The sequence below is a fragment of the Arachis duranensis genome, chromosome 3, assembly GCF_000817695.3.
Source record: "Arachis duranensis cultivar V14167 chromosome 3, aradu.V14167.gnm2.J7QH, whole genome shotgun sequence".
NCBI lineage: Eukaryota > Viridiplantae > Streptophyta > Magnoliopsida > Fabales > Fabaceae > Arachis > Arachis duranensis.
The window spans coordinates 112,835,362-112,852,238 of NC_029774.3; the positions used below are offsets into that span (position 1 = coordinate 112,835,362).

At 40.1% G+C, this 16,877-nt stretch overlaps 1 protein-coding gene across 1 annotated transcript in view; it reads right to left on the reverse strand.

Moving 5' to 3' along the window:
* Positions 1-16,142: 16,142 nt before the first annotated feature.
* The window catches only part of LOC107480256 (uncharacterized), a 2,080-nt gene continuing 1,345 nt past the window's right edge, over positions 16,143-16,877 (reverse strand). Inside the window, exon 3 of the mRNA XM_016100395.3 lies at positions 16,143-16,536. Within this exon, the coding sequence (XP_015955881.1) occupies positions 16,393-16,536 (144 nt within the window). The 3' untranslated portion in view covers positions 16,143-16,392. The remainder of the gene's footprint in view (positions 16,537-16,877) is intronic.

A 16,877-nucleotide genomic window follows, 5' to 3' on the forward strand; every position in this document is an offset into this window, starting at 1 on the left:
ACGTCATGCTCTAGTTTTTGATATTGTGAAAATTCTCCAATTGAGACGAATTGTTTAGTTTGATTTTTTTTTTGGAGTTCGATATAAAAAAAAAAGTTAGTACTTATGAAAAAAAACCAACTTAAAATTTTTCTCAAGATAATAACTCTAAGAATTTATTATTCAAATAACACATTTGTAATTTTCTTTTTTTAATTAATATTTATACATACATATATTAAAATACGATAAATACATCTTATGTCAAAATATTATATTTTAGATTTTAATACACTATTATATTTGATTTGGTACTTCATCAGCAGAATTTAAACATTGATGATCCAGTTAATTGACGTATAACTTCAAATAATAATAATTAACTACTTTCTTCCCTTCATCGAAACTTTCAAATTATATGAACTCACGTTATTAGCAAAAGTTCTTTTGATAATTTAATATTAAATAATAATAACGTATCATACTATCATTGTAAAATATAAACTAATTTAAAAAACTTAAATTAGGAAGTGAACTTTATATTTTAGTGGCTCATTAATTTTCATATGACAAAGTAACATGTGTAACTCAACGTTATGATGATTTGAGGAGATAATACAGTAATGTGACGGCGTTAGTTAGCTGACTAAAGACTAGAAATCGGACCGTCTGATTTTTTTGTTGGAGAAAGGGGTGCACATATCGAACGGTCCGATTTGTGAGTGAGGAAAAAAATCGAGCATAGTAATCGGACCGTCCGATTACATGAGGCTGAGATATTTTTGGATTAGTTCACTTAAATCGGATAGTTCGATTTGCTGCATGCTAAAAATTTTGAATTTGAACGTAATCAAAATCGGACGGTCCGATTTCAGAGCGTAATAAAAGTTAACTGTTGAAATGCAGTCGGACCGTCCAATTTATGGTTTTATATATACCTCAACATTATCCGAAGTCTCCATTCTTTGTTAGTCTTTGAAATCTCTCTTCTGAAACCCTGTAGTTTTTTCTTCTTCTTCTTCATTGTTTCGGCACCAGCTTTCATGTTCATTGTTTGAAGATCCTATTTTTTCAAGTTTGAGAGTGTTTCCTGTGAGTATATCATAATGGATGATAGAGTATTGTTAAAGATTTATTATCATGGGCAAATTTGTTACAAACAGCTGAAGGTGTTAAATTTGTGTGTGAAAATCCATTGGATATTGTTATTCCATTTACGTTGTCGTTTGAAGAATTAAAAGGTGTAATTTGTGAGAAGATGGATTCTCAAATATGTAGGAGAATATCGTGCATTTTGTATAGGAACCCAGTATCTGTATTTAGTGGGTTCGTTCAGTTTCAAACCAAATATGTAACCGATGAAGCGAGCATGTAAGATATGTTTTCAGTGTACATGAAAACTCGCTCACAGATATCATTCATCGAGCTGTATATTGAGTTTGAGCAGTCAGAAGCAGACCGGAATATTGAGCTGGAAAATTATAATAGTGATAGTGAGGAGGAGTTCGAAAGTAATTATGAATGCCTTGATCCGGGTGGAGATGGAGATCAGGCCGACGATACTATGCAGGCAGATGTGGCGGATGTGACAAATGCACTAGTAAACCAGCATTCGTTTGTGGAGCCTACTTTCATGCGCTCACTGGATTTGGAGGCCATACATACACCGGAATTTCCTGAGTATATGAATGCAGGTATGTAGTTTTGATACAATGTATGATAGATTAATATGACAGATTGATTAGTTAGCATGACGAACATGTGATCAGTAGAAATGGTAGTTGATTGTGCGAGCTTTTTTATCTGGTAACTAGCGTAGTTGTCAAAATCGGGCCAGATCGGATGGTGCGACCGGATCGGACCAGACCGGTTCGACTGGACCGGACCGGTTCGACTAGACCGGACCGGTTCGAACCAAACCGGACCGGATAGGTTCTATCGGGCAAAATCAGTTCGACCGGGCCGGACCAGATCAACTGGACCGGTTCGACTGGTTAAAAGGTGAACCGGCCGTCTAAGCGGTTCGGTTGGTTGGTTGGACCGCACATGGACACGAACACCAAACAAGTAACAACCCATAGGATATAAATATATTGGTATATTGGTATATTGGTATATTGATATTGATTGTGTTATTAGTTATTTTTCTTGTTCAATTTAATTTTATTCTTATAATTTAATAATTTGATTTAATTATGACCGGTTCAACTGGATAAACCAGTGACCCGGTCATTTGACACGGTTGATGACCGATTCGGTTCTGATAACTATGGTAATTAGTGTTTAGTTTTATGGTTGATTTTTTATTTCTTATGTATTTAATTACTTATTTATATTTATATGACCAATTTATAATTATTAATCAGAGTACATAATTTCTGGTGTGAATGTAGCAGAGCTTCCTGTTGTAGCGGATGGTGAATTTATCATGGAATGGAATTTAGTTCTAGGGAGGCAGTGATTAAGGCGATGAAAGATTATACAATCTGTCAAGGCGTGGATTATCGGGTGTACGAGTCGGAGCCAACAACATTCTATGCTAAATGTACATAGTACGGTGCTGGTTGTGACTGGCTGATCAGGGTGAGTAAAATGTCCAAAAAGTACTGTTGGGAGATAAGGAGGTACAATGGTAGTCACACGTGTACTTGAGCAACCATATCTCAAGATCATTCCAAATTGGGTTCCGACACATTTGCAGAAGCAATTAAGCCGTTGGTAGAAGTTGATCCATCTATAAAGGTAAAATCAGTCATTGCGGAGGTACAGTCGAAGTTTAATTATACCGTAAGTTATCGCAAAGCCTGGTTAGCAACGCAGAAGGCAGTGGAGTCAATTTTCGGCGGGTGGGAAGCTTCGTATGAAGCTTTGCCCATATGGTTTGAGGCCATGTGTCACAAAGAGCCATCAGCGGTCGTTTACTTTGAAACAATGCTTGCGTACCAGGGTGATGACTTGGTTCCTGACATTTGTGTCTTACATCGAGTCTTCTGGAGTTATTACCCTTGTATTAGAGCATTCTGACATTGCAAGTCAATAGTGCAGGTAGACGGAACTCATTTGTATGAAAAATATAAAGGTTGTCTGTTGGTGGTAGTTTCTCAGGACGGCAACAACAATATTGTGCCCATTGCATTTGCGATAGTGGAGGGAGAGACATCTGACGCGTGGCACTTTTTTCTCAGTAACTTGCGACAGCATGTGGTGACGCGTGACGGTGTGGGCCTTATATCTGACAGACATGAATCCATCAACTCATCTATTATTCGGAGTAACGGAGCCTGGTCTCCTCCTAGGGCTTTCCACATGTTTTGTATCAGGCATATAGAGTTAAACTTCCTGAGAAAGTTCAAGGCTCCGTACTTGTAGAAGCTTATCGTCAACATAGGTAAATTTGAATAAAACAAATTTTTTATTGTCTAATATTATGTTATAATGCATGATTTTATTACAGAACTTTTTGCATTTCTTTGCAACCCTTTTAAAAGCAGATAGAGTATATCTATTAGCGCATCAGCGAGGAGGATCAGTCCTGAGGTCATAGCCTTTTCCCTTTTCACTTGTGGGCCGTACCTATCAAAATAGAACAAGCTCTAATAAAATGTATTTCTCAAATAAATATAGCTGATACATTGAATTCACGCAAGTAAATTATTTTACCTGCACTAGGCGCTGGATCGTCGCCGTGGGAGTCATCATCATTTGTATCATCCACATTCTCTTCCTCATCCTCATCCTCATCCTCATCATCGTTATCATCATCATCCTCATCCTCATCTAGACGATCTACTAGGTAGTCATCAGCCTCATCAGCAGCTGCCTTATTACTCTCTTGAATTAGACTCGTCAGAATACGCCGTGGGTTCCCGCTCTGTATGATACCTACGATGGCAGCATCACTCCTACTCGAATCAATAGAATGTCGACCGCCAGAATGTGATGAGGATGTATGGTGTCGAGCTCTCGAGTCTAACGACATCCTACTTGAAGCAATACCACTCGGATGCTGCGGAGCCATGAATCCAAGTAACTGGCTAAATGAGGCTTGTTCTCCTGAGTCAAAATGTGGAACACCCCAATACTGTTGATGTAATGGAACTGATGGAGTAAAGTAATCCGCGGGCTGAGTCTGAGGAATATATGACTGAGGTGCCTCTTGTGTTTCTGGCTGAGAAACTGGGGGTGGTGGTGGGGGCGGTGATGGAGGCGGTGGTTCTGTTTGCTGCTATTGGTTCTCCTGATGATCCGCTGGGTGGCCCTCTTGATTCTCTTGAATTGCGAGATCGGTCAGTTGCAAGTGGGCACCATATGTCCCCCGATACCATTGCATGTAAATATCCAAGGGATTATGTAATGGAACCAGTGGATCAGCAAGAATGTGACTATACCGATTCGTCCATTGCATGACCCAGAATGAATGCACATCGGACCAATCTTCATTCTTAGGTCCAGTCAAGACCTCGCCATGTGCATCACCTAGGTCTCGCGCTTGATGAGGCACACCCTGACTATTCGTCCATTGCATGACCCAGAATGAATGCACATCGGACCAATCTTCATTCTTAGGTCCAGTCAAGACCTCGCCATGTGCATCACCTAGGTCTCGCGCTTGATGAGGCACACCCTGACTCAAACCAAACTGTCTCCTAAACCTATCAGACGCATGCCACTCAATGCATTCAAAAGAGATCAGCGGCACGGTTGCACTCCAAATAACCGAGTGGTGGCAGATGTCAGTCGGAATCACACCCGCCTCAATGCGATCAACTGCATATGCCTCCAAACAAACTGAACGCATTGAAGGTAACAGAGTATTACACACCAGATAATAATACGGCTAATCAAAAATATAAAAACAACTGAATATCACATACTTGTCCTTTCTGCAGATCGTCCAATACCCTCCTATAGTGAGCTAGAGAATGATATCTGTAAGGCCATTCATCAGGGTTCCAATTACGCCATCTGACATCAAACAGCTCATTATAAAAAAAATTATGATAAAACTCTCAATTAAAAGGTGATGCACTTACTCAAAGCAGATGATGCTTGAACTTACCTATTAGCAAGTGGAAAGACTTAAGGATTGCCTGGTATAGGCGAGAGAAATGGTAAACGAATCTGTTCCAAGGGTTACCTGAAACTATAGGTCGATCTCGGATGAGATCTTCTGCAAGGGTCGAAGATGCTGTGTCTAATTTGATGGACTTGATGGTGGTGCTGATTCCTTCGTCCCCGGAGGGTGGGAGTACCTGCAAGGGACTCCGATGGTTAAGTTAGCAAGGGTATTAAGCAGGTATTGAGTAGAATCAGAGTATGAGTTATACCTGGGTGCTCCAGTGTATTTATAATGGTGGGGAGTGACCTTTCCAGAGATAAGATAGTTATCTTTATCTTATCTTATCTTTGAGTGAGGTCTTCTTAAGGGAACCGCCTTTATCTCTACGGGCTTGGGCTACCCTTGGATTCGGGACGTGTTCTTCAGTTTGGGCCCTTTATTGGGCTTTCCTGTGACTTGGCCGAGCTCTTTGAGAAGAGGTCGAGTCGTCCTGACCTGAAGAGATCGGTCGCTTTGTCTGTAGAATATCCTGGGGCGGAGAGCTCGACCCAGGGTATGAACAGTGCCCCTTCTCAAGCTCGGTCTTTATTTGGAGGTAGAGTGTTATTTTTTAGGACTTCGAATCTTTATCTTTGTAGAGTTCTTTTTTGAATGCGAAACGTTTTTGCTTCCTCTGAGAGCGCGCGCTTTTGTATTAGCGTCCTAGCCTTGGAATGTGCGAGGGTTTTAATGCCCTCATTAATTGGTTTTAATGCCCCGTTTCTCTTGGTTTCCTTTATTCAAATTTTGTATCCAAGAGACGGTTTTCTTTTCCTTGTAACTTCCCTTCTTTTTCGCCGTTTCCTTTCCTGCATTTCTCGTTTTCTCTCTTGTGACGCTTTGGCATTCGCTTGGTGCTTCCACATCGTAGTCGATTCTCTGCTGTTCTTTTTCGAAGCTTTCTTCCTTCTTCCAGGTTGGCTTTTGTTTTCTCTTCACTGTTTATTTCTGCTGCTTTCTTTTGATGTATGTTGGGAAGCTTGAATTTTTTCCTTGTTTCTGTACTTGGTTTATTGCTGTGACGCCTGTTTCCTGGTCTTCTTTTGTCCTTATGTATGCTTTGGGTGATTTTTCTGGTTTTGGCTTTTTTTTAGGCTTCGTGTGTTGTCGTTGATTTTCGTACTGCTGTTTTGAAAAAGGTTGCTCCTTTGATAACTTGTTTACTCCATTGATGATTTTGTTTTTGTTGATGACTTTTCTTTGATAGTAATGATGGTTTTTGATGACTTTCCTTTGACTTTCGCCTTTTTCTCCTCGGGACGTTGTTTGTTTGGGAGAGAGTTTTATCTTTATAGCTTTTTCTGAGACTTTACGCTGTCATTGCCTCCAAAGGATGCCCCTGGACCTCATTGTGTGTCTTGGGGTTTTCCTTTTACTGTTTGTGTGCTTGAGGTTGCGTTGTCCGAGTTGCTTCCATATTGCCCGAATTTGTTTTTGGATTAGTAACCCGTTTCCTTTTGTTTGTAGGATTAGTTGGCCATGTCGTCTCACAAAAATATTGTCGAGGCGTCCTCTAAGGTTCCTGAGGGGATGTCCGACTGGTTGGACTCCCTTGTGTTGCTATGTGTATCTCTAGCTAACGCAGAGTTCTGTGTGGAGCTTAGAAAACACCATCGGATATGTAGTAGTGAGAATCAAGAACGCAACTATGAGCTGGTGGCACCCGATTCTGATGACATAGTCTGCTTTCCTGTTCTGACCCAGGGGGAGCGTCCTTTCTTTTATGCATATGATTTCTTCTTTAGCCAAATGGATATTACCTTCCTTTTACTTCCTTTGAAACCGACCTGTTGTGGTCTTGTAATGTGGCCCCATCTCAGCTTCATCCGAATTCTTAGGGTTTTATTAAGATTTTTCAGCTGGTTTGCCATGAATTCGGTGTTAAGCCTTCTTTAACCCTTTTTTCTGTATCTGTTTCTGTTGACCAAGCCTGGAACTACCAAAAAGAAAGCTTCTTGGATTTCTTTTAGGTTGGCCTAGGGACATAAGGTCTTCTCCATGTATGATGAGTCTTTCTGCGATTTTAAGAATTACTTTTTCAAGATCCGAGCTGTTGAAGGAGCTCGTCCTTTCTTCCTGGATGAGAATGGCGAGCCTCGTTTTCCTTTAGAGTGGCAGAGGAATGTAGTTGTGTCTAGGTATACCTGGGAGATGTTAGACGAGGTCGAGCAGGCCTTTGTCGCTGCTTTGGAGGATATTTGGGGGGAACCTCCTCATCTTGAGACCAAGAAATTTCTGGGGGATCCATCCTTGATTCCTGTTGTATTGGGTATTTTATAAACTGTGTTCCCATGTCTTTTATTTTCTACTTTTCTTTCTGGATATTCATAAGTCGTTGCGTTTTTCTTGTTTTTCAGAGATGTCGAAGAATAATGACTCACTGAAGGCCTTTAAGAAGGCGAGGAAGGCTATCGCAGCTCAAAACGTCCCGGACAAAGTGGTCGGAGAAGGGTCCTCTCAGGTTTTGTTGAAGCCATCTGTCCCGAGCTCTCCTGGGCCGAGGAGGATGATCCCGACTCCCCGGGTTCGTTTGATCGATCTGCCTCAGACTTCAGTTGGTATCTCTGCTCCTTCAATTGCTCCTCCTCCAAAAAGACCTCAGACTGTCGAGCCATTTAATCTTGGTGCTCCCGAATTTGATGTAGTTGGGTTTGTAGATCAACAGATTGCTCCTTATGGTGTCATGCCTACCGACGATGTATCCATTCTTCGTCATTTTGACTTTATTACTCGGAGTGGTATTACACTGGCACACATAGGAGCGGCTTTATACCAAACTACTCAAGAACTTCCTATCCATGCTACCAAGGCCTTTATGGAGGAGGCGAAATCAGAGTTTGACCGAATTAAGGGTTTAAAAGAGGATCTCGAGGTAGAAGTGGCCGATCTGAAAAAGGAGCTGAAGGGGGAAAAGGCCCGGGCTGTTGGTCTGGCGGCTGCCGCGCAACTGGCCGAGGATACAGCTCTAAAACATAAGGATAGCTATGTTACTACTTATAGAGAGATGATGGAGCTCAGGAGTAGGTTGGAATCTGTTCAGGCCGATTACTCCGAAATTCAAAGTCATCTTGTAGGTAGTGTTACTGCGGCTTATGAGAATCTGAAAGAGCAATTTCGAGTTCTTGCACCAGATCTCGACCTTTCCCTTATTAGCCTGGACAATATTGTTAGGGATGGTAAGATTGTCCCTGACGATCCCGATGATGATGATGATGATGATCGTCCTTCACTGCTTGCTACCAAGACTTCTGCTGTGCCGACTTCTCCAACTTCTACTACTGAGATCAATCGTCCAGAAGGGGAACCGGATTGCCAAATCTTTAACCGAGATGATGGGACGGTAGATGCGGTGCCTCTTCAGACTCGTCCTCCTTCACCCCGAGGTGATGCTGCTGAGAAGTCTTCTAATGTTGACTGAGTTTTCTTTCTGTTTAATGTCAATAGCCCGGCTTGTGGGCTGTTGAACTCTTTATTTTGTAAATGGTATTTTGCTGACTGTTGGTACTTCTTTTGGTTGCTTGTTTAGCAACTTTATTTTGAAAAACAAAGTAGTTTTCAAGCTTCGGGGGCTGATTTTGGTGGCCTCTGGAGCTTGCTATTAACATAACTTAGTTGTTTTTATATCATGTCTGCTTGCACTCATCTTGGTACCTTCGTAGGCTAAGATTTTGTCCGACATGATCAGCTTGATTCTTTGGCTCGGTTTTGTTTGTAATCCTCCTTTTTGGACCTTATTTAGGTCTCTTTTGGGGACTATTTTTGTAATTTGTGTGTTCTGGGCCTGACTTCATCATGTCGGGTCCTGTCAAGTTACTTGGTAATCCTCTTTCTTAGACCTTGTTCAGGTCTCTTTCGGGGATTACCTTTTGTAGCTTTACATCTTTCTGGGCCGACTTCGTCACGTCGGGTTTTGTCGAGTTACTTGATAATCTTCTTTCTTGGACCTTGTTCAGGTCTCTTTCAGGGATTATCTTTGTAACTTATCTTTCTGGGCCGACTTCGTCATGTCGGATCCCATCGAGTTACTTGATAATCCTCTTTCTTGGACCTTTTTCAGGTCTCTTTCAGGGATTATCTTTGTAACTTATCTTTCTGGGCCGACTTCGTCATGTCGGGCCCCGTTGAGTTACTTGATAATCCTCTTTCTTGGACTTTGTTCAGGTCTCTTTCAGGGATTATCTTTGTAACTTTTTGTAGGAGTCCGACTTCTTCATGGCAGGCTCTTCGAAGTTATAGTAATCCTCTTTTATAGGGTTGGCCAGACCTCTTTCCAGGGCTTTACTTATAACTTGGGTTGTTATGGCTGGTCCGACTTTTTGTGCCGGCCAGTCTTTAACTTATTTTATAACAATCCATTTTATTAGGACCTCATCAGGTCCTTTCTATGGATCACTTTCAATAACTTCTTGCATTATTCTATTTTCATCTTTGCCAATTTTGTAGAATTTGGGTTTTAACCCTCGTTTTTATCGTGATCGTGCAGTGAATTTGGTTTTCACTTTCTGTCGATCTATAGCTTTATAATCGGGCGATGAATATTTCAGAATAATACGACTTGAGCGTTTATAGAGAATCTGAACAAATTTTATTAAAAGAGAATGCAAATATACATGAGGGGTTAATTTCCTAACTCGAGTGATTTGTAGGTCTTGGCTGCGCGCCTCGTTAAAAAACCATTTTTAGGAAAAAGAGTGCGCCTTGTCCAAGATCTTTTATCATCCCTAGCTATAGTACCTTCTTAGGTTGTAGGCGTGTCATGAGCTAGGAAGCTCTCGCCCGTCGAGTTCGAAAAGCCTGTAGTAGCCCTTTCCCAGTACTTCTATGACTCGGAAGGGTCCTTTCCAGTTTGCTATCAGCTTTCCTTCTCCAGGTCGAGTTGTTCCTATGTCATTTCAGATTAGGATGAGATCGTCTTCAGCAAAGGCCCGCTGTATTACTTTTCGGTTGTATCTGGAGGCCACTCGTCGTTTGAACGCCTCTTCCCTTATCCGAGCTCTTTCTCGGATTTCTGGAAGTAAGTCGAGCTCTTCCCTTTGAAGTTGGAAATTGGCTTTTTCGCTAAAATAGATTACTCTGGGTGATCTTTCTTCGACCTCCACTGGGATCATTGCCTCCATTCCGTAAGCTAATCGGAAAGGTGACTCCTTTGTCATGGAATGTGGAGTCGTTTGATATGCCCATAGGACTTACGGGAGCTCCTCAGCCCAGGTTCCTTTTGCATCCTATAATCTCCGTTTTAACCCTGCTAATATAACTTTGTTAGCAGCTTTAGCTTGCCCATTCGCTTGGGGGTGCTCAATAGAGGTGAATTGTTGTTTTGTATTCAAGTCAGCCGCTAGTTTTCTGAAGCCTGCGTCTATGAATTGGGTACCATTGTCTGTAGTGATGGAGTATGGAACTCTGAACCTTGTGACGATGTTTCTATATAGAAATTTCCGACTTCTTTGAGCTGTAGCATTGGCTAGGGGTTCTGCCTCGATCCATTTTGTGAAGTAGTCTATTCCTACTATGAGGAATTTGACTTGTCCCGATCTTTGAGGAAAAGGTCCGAGGAGATCGAGTCCCCATTTTGCGAATAGTCAAGGTGAGGTCACGCTGATGAGTTCCTCTGGCAGAGCGGTATGAAAGTTGGCATGTTTCTGACATGGTGAACATGTCCTTACAAATTCTATGGCTTCTTTTTGTAGAGTTGGCCAATAAAATCCTGCCCGAAGTACTTTTTTTTTTGGCAAGTGCCTGCGCTCCGAGGTGATTGTCACAAATGCCACTGTGTACTTCTTCTAGGACATCTTTTGTGTTGGAAGTCGGCACGCATTTTAGCAGTGATATTGAAATCCCTCTTTAGTATAGAGTATTATTTATGATGGTATAGTGTTGTGCTTCCCGTTTTAACCTCTTTGCCTCTTTCTCATCTGTAGGGAGAGCTTTGTTCTGAGGTAGTTAATTATGGGAGTCATCCGTCCCTGATCGCGACCTGTTATGGCTAGGACTTTTTCTTCTTCTGAGATTGATGGATTCTGTAGAATTTCTTGGATGAGGCTTCTATTGTTGCCTCCTAGTTTGGTGCTGGCTAGTTTTGAGAGTGCATCGGCCCAGACATTCTGTTCTCGGGGTATGTGACGAATCTCATACTCTCCGAATTGTCCAAGCTGTTCCCTGGTTTTATCCAAGTACTTTTTCATAGTGGGATCTTTGGCTTGGTAGCTTCTTGCTATTTGTGAAGTAACTACCTGTGAGTCGCTGAAGATGATAAGTTTTTTAGCACCAACCTCCCTAGCCAGCTTCAAACCAGCTAGTAGTGCCTCATATTCCGCTTGATTGTTCGAGGCAGGGAACAATTGTGTGGAATTCTTCTCCTCTGCCTCTGAGGTTTAGACTTACATTATAACAGCGGCGCGCCATCCTCTGATATGCTTTTATTGTAGCTGTTCCTCCTGCAGTTGGGAACTTCATGCATAGATGCGGAGTCGAGACTATTGCACCGAGTTGATTTAACGTTGTCCGACCTATTAGGGCATTGTAGGCTGAACTTATGTCGACTATGATGTAATCTATTTTGAGTGTCCTTGACTGACTTCCTTTTCCGAAAGTTGTGTGGAGTGAGATGTATCCCATCAGTTGGACTGGGGTATCGCCTAGCCCGAACAGGCTGTCTGGATACGCTCTGAGTTCTTTTTCTTCTAGGCCGAGTTTGTCGAAAGTCGTTCTAAATAATATGTCGGCAGAACTCCCCTGGTCTATTAGCGTGCGGTAAAGATCTGCGTTTGCCAGTATAATAGTGATGACCATGGGATCGTCATGCCCTGATGCGACGCCGGATGCGTCTTCCTTTGTAAAAGTGATCGCCGGGATGTCGGGTGTTTCCTCCTTTCTTGCGACATGATATACATCTTTGAGATGTCTTTTGCGAGATGATTTGGAGATTCCTCCCCCGACAAATCTGCCATGTATCATGTGGACATGTCTTTCTGGCGTTCGAGATGATCGCGCGGTTGGTCCGACATCTTCTGCTCTTCTTCTTTTTCTTTGTTCATCATCATGGGTGGCCAGATATCGATCTAGCTTTCCTTCTCGTACGGACTTTTCTATGACATTTTTTAAATTGAAACACTCATTGGTGGAGTGCCCGTGGATCCGATGGTATTCACAATATCCAGTCCGGTTTCCTCCTCCTTTTTTGCCTTTGAGTGGCCGAGCTGGTGGTAGTTTTTCCGTGTTGCAAACCTCTCTGTATACATCCACAAGAGACACCCATAGAGGGGTGTAATTGTGGTATTTTTTAATTTTCTCTCTATGTCGGTCTTCTTTTTTTCTGGAGTCTTTATCCTTATCCCGGGGGGTGAACCCGGCCTTCGAGGTCTCTCCCATTAGGGAGTTTTTCTCCATGTTGATGTACTTCTCCGCTCGTTCCTGCACCTCGTTCAGAGATATGAGGTACTTTTTTGATATAGATTGACTAAAGGGCCTTTCTCGTAATCCATTAATGAGGCCCATAATAGCGGCTTCTGTTGGCAGGTTCTGTATGTCCATGCATGTCTTGTTGAATCTTTCCATGTAGTTGCGCAGGGTTTCCCATTCTCCTTGTCTGATTCCCAGTAAGCTCGGAACATGTTTAGCTTTGTCCTTTTGAATGGAGAATCTGGCCATGAATTTCTTAGCCATGTCGTCAAAACTTGAGATGGACCTAGGAGGGAGATTGTTGAACCATATAATTGTTGTTTTTGTTAAAGTAGCTGGAAAGGCTTTGCAACGAACTGCATCTGAGGCGTCGGTGAGATACATTCTGCTTCTAAAATTACTGAGATGATTGCCGAGATCTGTAGTGCCATCGTATAAGGTCATGTCTGGAAGTTTAAAGTCCTTTGGAATTTTTGTCTTCATGATCTCCTTGGTGAATGGGTCTTGCTCTTTGCGGGTGCTATCTTCGGGAGTGGATCGGCTGGTTTTCGTCTTGACATCGGCTTCAAGTTTTAGGAGTTTGTTCTCCAATTCCCAGCGTCGCCTTATTTCCCTTTGTAGGTCCTTCTCAGCCTCTCGTTGGCGTAGGGCTTCTTCCTCAAGTTGTTTTAACCGGTCTTGAAATGCATCCATAGCTCCCTCGTTTGGGGAGTTCTTCTTGTTGTTGATTTGGGAAGTATCTTTTGGGGTGGTGTCTGCGTTTTTATGCGGCGTTCTTTCCTCTAGATCTGAGGTGTGGTCGTTATCATGGTCGTCCGCCATGGTGATGGGATGACTTCCAGGTTCTCCAGCAACAGCGCCAATGTTCCGAGGGTTATCTGAAACTATAGGTCGATCTCGGATGAGATCTTCTGTAAGGGTCGGAGATGCTGTGTCTGATTTGTTGGACTTGATGGTGGTGCTGATTCCTTCGTCCTCGGAGGGTGGGGGTACCTGCAAGGGACTCCGATGCTTAAGTTAGCAAGGGTATTAAGCAGGTATTGAGTAGAATTAGAGTATGAGTTATACCTAGGTGCTCCAGTGTATTTATAATGGTGGGGAGTGACCTTTCCGGAGATAAGATAGTTATCTTTATCTTATCTTATCTTTGAGTGAGGTCTTCTTAAGGGAACCGCCTTTATCTCTACGGGCTTGGGCTGCCCTTGGATTCGGGACGTGTTCCTCTGTTTGGGCCCTTTATTGGGCTTTCCTGTGACTTGGCCGAGCTCTTTGAGAAGAGGTCGGGCTGTCCTGACCTGAAGAGATCGGTCGCTTTGTCTGTAGAACATCCCGGATCGGAGAGCTCGACCCAGGGTATGAACAGAATCCAAGCCCAGGTAAGCAGAAGGGTCAGCGGTCCATCAATCTCCTTGCAGTCAACACGAGTAGCCCTACACAATGCTCTATACAAGTGAGCCAAACATGCCGAACCCCAACTAAATTCTCTGATCCCGCCGAAGTTACGGAGCAATGGAAGAAATTTCCAGTGCACTCCTGCCCCAGACTTGTCCCCAAACATAATCGTCCCAAATAATAACATTATGTGGCACTTTACATACCTCTGAATCTGAATATCATTATCTAAGACTATATGATCTTTTAGTCTCCGAAACCAAGTCAACTTTACAAAACTTCCTCTACATTCTGTCTTCCTGGGTGCAACACCAAAATGATGGAGGCATTCGACCTCTAATGCCTCATAACTACTCAAAGTCGGTCCTGTAAATGGAATACAATTTGTCGGAAGGTCAAAAATTACCGCCACATCCTCCAACGTCACGGAACACTCGCCAATTGAAAAATGAAAAGTATGAGTCTCGGACCGCCATCTTTCGATCAGAGCATTAACCAATGCCGATTGACATTGGACAACTCCGATCTATGAAACGTGATAAAATCTAGTCTCCCGCAAATACCCCTCCACAATTGGATTATATGGATCCGATGGCAAATAATGATCACATATTAACATCCGTGAACCCTACAAAACATAGTCATATATCACATTAATCAAATATAACCATACTTAATTAACATACCATATTTAACATTCTACCATTCTCATTATCACATAAGCAACATAACATAATTAATAAACCTTAAATGAAACTAAAATAAACATCTATTTATTACTATTATTTCCATGAAAACTATATTTTCTAATATCTAGATCCTATTTATTTCTTAATAACGATTTCCATTCGTTTAATATAAATAGAATGTTAAACTCAAATAAATTTAAAATTAAATTTAATTATTATTATTACTCGACAGCAATATAAAAATATATATTCTAATTCTAATATCTAAACTAAATCCTATTTGGTTTACATTAATAACTATTAATAATACCTAATTTATATTTATATATATAACTGATTCCTCATTTTTGTTATATATTATTATTATTATCACTGTACGGACACATATAAAAATTAAATTAACAACCATACAAAATCTATTCTACTAACTAACCACATTATTCCTAAATTAATTAACTATCTAAACTAGTTTAAATTAGTAAACTAAACCTAAACTAACGGTCACTAGAAAAAAATAATAATAATACCTCGATCAGGAAAAATAAATTTATGTTACTTAATTCACTAATTATACTAACACAACTCTAACGCTTGAACTAACTAATGGCATACATTAACTAAATATTCAAATAACATGTAACCTAATTATTATTATTTAAATTAAAAAAATAATTTAGTAAAATAAACTTACATAATTAAAAAGATCAAAATAATTAACAATATGTAATTTTAGATGATTAACATCTTTTATTCTTCGTCTCCTTAATATTGTTTAACTTGATCTCCCCTTGAATTTTTTTGTTATTGCTGGAGCTTCAATAAAAGAAAGAAAATAGGTTTTAAAAGAGATAAAAAGGTCTAAAAATAAGAGAAGAATAAGGTGGAACACTAAATAGAAGACTGAAATTTTACTCAAATGTGAGAAGAAGTCTAGTGGCTGGTTAGTGCATGCACAACGCGTAGCAATGATACGTAAATTAGACGGTCTAATTTGTTTATCCTCCATGCCAGTAATCAGATCGTCCAATTACATACCCGCTAAATCGGACCGTCCGATTTTACCTACGCAGCCCCATACCCATGTAATGCATGCCAGACCTCAATAATCATAGAATACACCAAAACTAACCAAATATAAAATTAAAAAAATGTACTTTAATCAAGGAACAATTTTCATAACTTTATTATAACTTAGATAATTAATAAAGGTATAATTAATAATAAGCTAATAATTATTTTTAAATTATATTTTATATTAACTAATCACTAATTAATAATTATTTAAATTTATTTTTTAAAAAATATAAAACTATTAATTATTAATTATAATTATTTAAAATTAACTGATAAACTTAACCGATTAAGATTATTTATTTATATTTTTTTTTCATAATTCTCTATTTCTGTGCACGGAGCTATATGATCGACCAATCTTTATTGGACACTAAGGATGTAAACTACTCACTGTGTACGAAATTGAGTCTCGCGTTGGCAGCCTAACTTAGACCACTACTTCCAGGACCAAATCGTCTTCCCCCACTTATAAACCAAATCATATTTTCAACATAGTCGCTTTCTCCAGTCAAATCATGATTTAATTGTTACAAAACCAACACTATTCTCATCAAATTTTTGAAATAAAATAAAATAAAATAAAATTGAAAGCATCCGTGAAAAAACAACGAATAATCCAGCGACACCATAAAAATTATAGAAGACCAAAACCCAAAATTTCATCCCATGTTGACAAATATTTACAAAGACTACATTGAAGATCTCTCATCAGCAGCAACAATACGTAACTGAAGAGAGTCATATTGTTATTTGATATACGTTCTAGAAAGGTGCAGATGCTATGTCCCTGAAAGCATCATGTGCAGCAGGGTCATCATCTCTCATATTTTGCAATTCTTGGGCAGGATCCATATCCATCCCCGTATATCCCATACGGCAAGCTGCACTAACCACCGGCTGTAGACCCTGCACATGGCATAAATACAGAATGAAACTACTGCTCAGCCAAAATATTACACTTTTATAAAAAGTTACTTATTTTTTATATAAGTTACTTATTTTTTATAAAAAATACTTGTTTTTTAATTTTTTTTAAACTGAATGATAGATAATTTTTAAAAAATACCTAGTAACACTATATATATATATATAATTTACTTTTTGATTTTTAAAAAAACCATCCATAATATATTATCATATCGGTAAACCTAACTAATTTTTTAAAATATTATTTTGTTTAATTTATTTTTAATTATATTTTATATTTTAATATATATTTAATATTGTGTCTTAAAATAGAGTCCAGA